At 40.7% G+C, this 1,060-nt stretch overlaps 1 protein-coding gene across 1 annotated transcript; it reads right to left on the reverse strand.

Annotated features, from left to right (window-relative positions):
• Positions 1 to 659: 659 nt before the first annotated feature.
• On the reverse strand, positions 660 to 764 carry FOIG_16970 (uncharacterized protein; the record flags this gene model as incomplete). Its single annotated transcript, XM_031218451.1, has 1 exon — positions 660 to 764. A coding segment is annotated over one exon (105 nt), but the record flags the coding sequence as incomplete, so codon positions are not given.
• Positions 765 to 1,060: the final 296 nt, after the last annotated feature.

The raw sequence follows: 1,060 nt of genomic DNA on the forward strand, positions 1-1,060 counted from the left end.
AGACTCCTGATGTACGATGTGAATAAACTCTTGACGCATAGCTGTACAGAGTTAATTATTTCTTGTAGACCTTCATCTTTGTAGAGTCAATGACGAAGATATCACTTCGATCTTTCTTTAATCTTATTGTAACCAAAGCTAGCACTGAACTACAGATATCACTCACAGCAGAGTTGACATTGTCAACCGAAGTTAAGAAGTAATGGAAATGGAGACGATGCGTACGCCGAGGAGAGCAAATGGCGTGACTTGAGCAAAATTCTATTTTAGCTATGTTGATATAAACCTGCTATATTATGTCTTTGCGAGTAATCTGTTTGATTTCAAAGTTCGATTTCATTTTGCCTCCTTTCTCCTGCCAACCTCCCTCAAGGTATCATGATTAGACTCTTAGTGACACGACCTGAATCTAGTTTATGCCGCCATTAGTGGAGCTTGATAGCTGAGCAGTGGAATTATCTGTATGCCGCGCGACCGGTCCTTTTGGGAGTGCTTGGAAAGAAGTAGTGCGCTTGCTGTTTGATCTTTATCGTTAACCCCTTTCGAGGTTGGTCTAACTCTCATGTCTGTGACTGACTGTCTACCAAAAAACACTTCATAAACTGATATATATTTTTCGACTCCATGCATTCGTCTTTGCTTCTAATGTCTAGGCGAACTCCTTGTGGGTCTCGGTCATGCGGACTAATGGGTAAGGCCGAAACACCTTGAGAGAGGAGAAAGCCCCACAATAGAATGGCGAAGTTCATGGTAGTAAGAAGTATCTGTTCGAGCAAGCAGATGCGCAAGCAGGCTCAGGACGTTATATAGTGTGGAGATTGCTGAGTGTTGAGTCTCTTCCGAATTTGTCAGTATCTCAAAGTGGCACGGCGCAGAAGTTGACCTCTTAAAGTAGACCATTGTGATCTTATAATAATTGAAAGATACTAGTACAAAATACTTATACATTGAAATAGTAAGTTAATTAAGGCTTATAATTACTATCGCTATAATTAGCTAAATTTATATAGCTATATAACGTAGTTGATAAGCGAGTTGGCCAGACAAGCGAGTTGGCCAG

Source organism: Fusarium odoratissimum, assembly GCF_000260195.1.
Source record: "Fusarium odoratissimum NRRL 54006 unplaced genomic scaffold supercont1.408, whole genome shotgun sequence".
In the NCBI taxonomy this organism is placed as follows: domain Eukaryota; kingdom Fungi; phylum Ascomycota; class Sordariomycetes; order Hypocreales; family Nectriaceae; genus Fusarium; species Fusarium odoratissimum.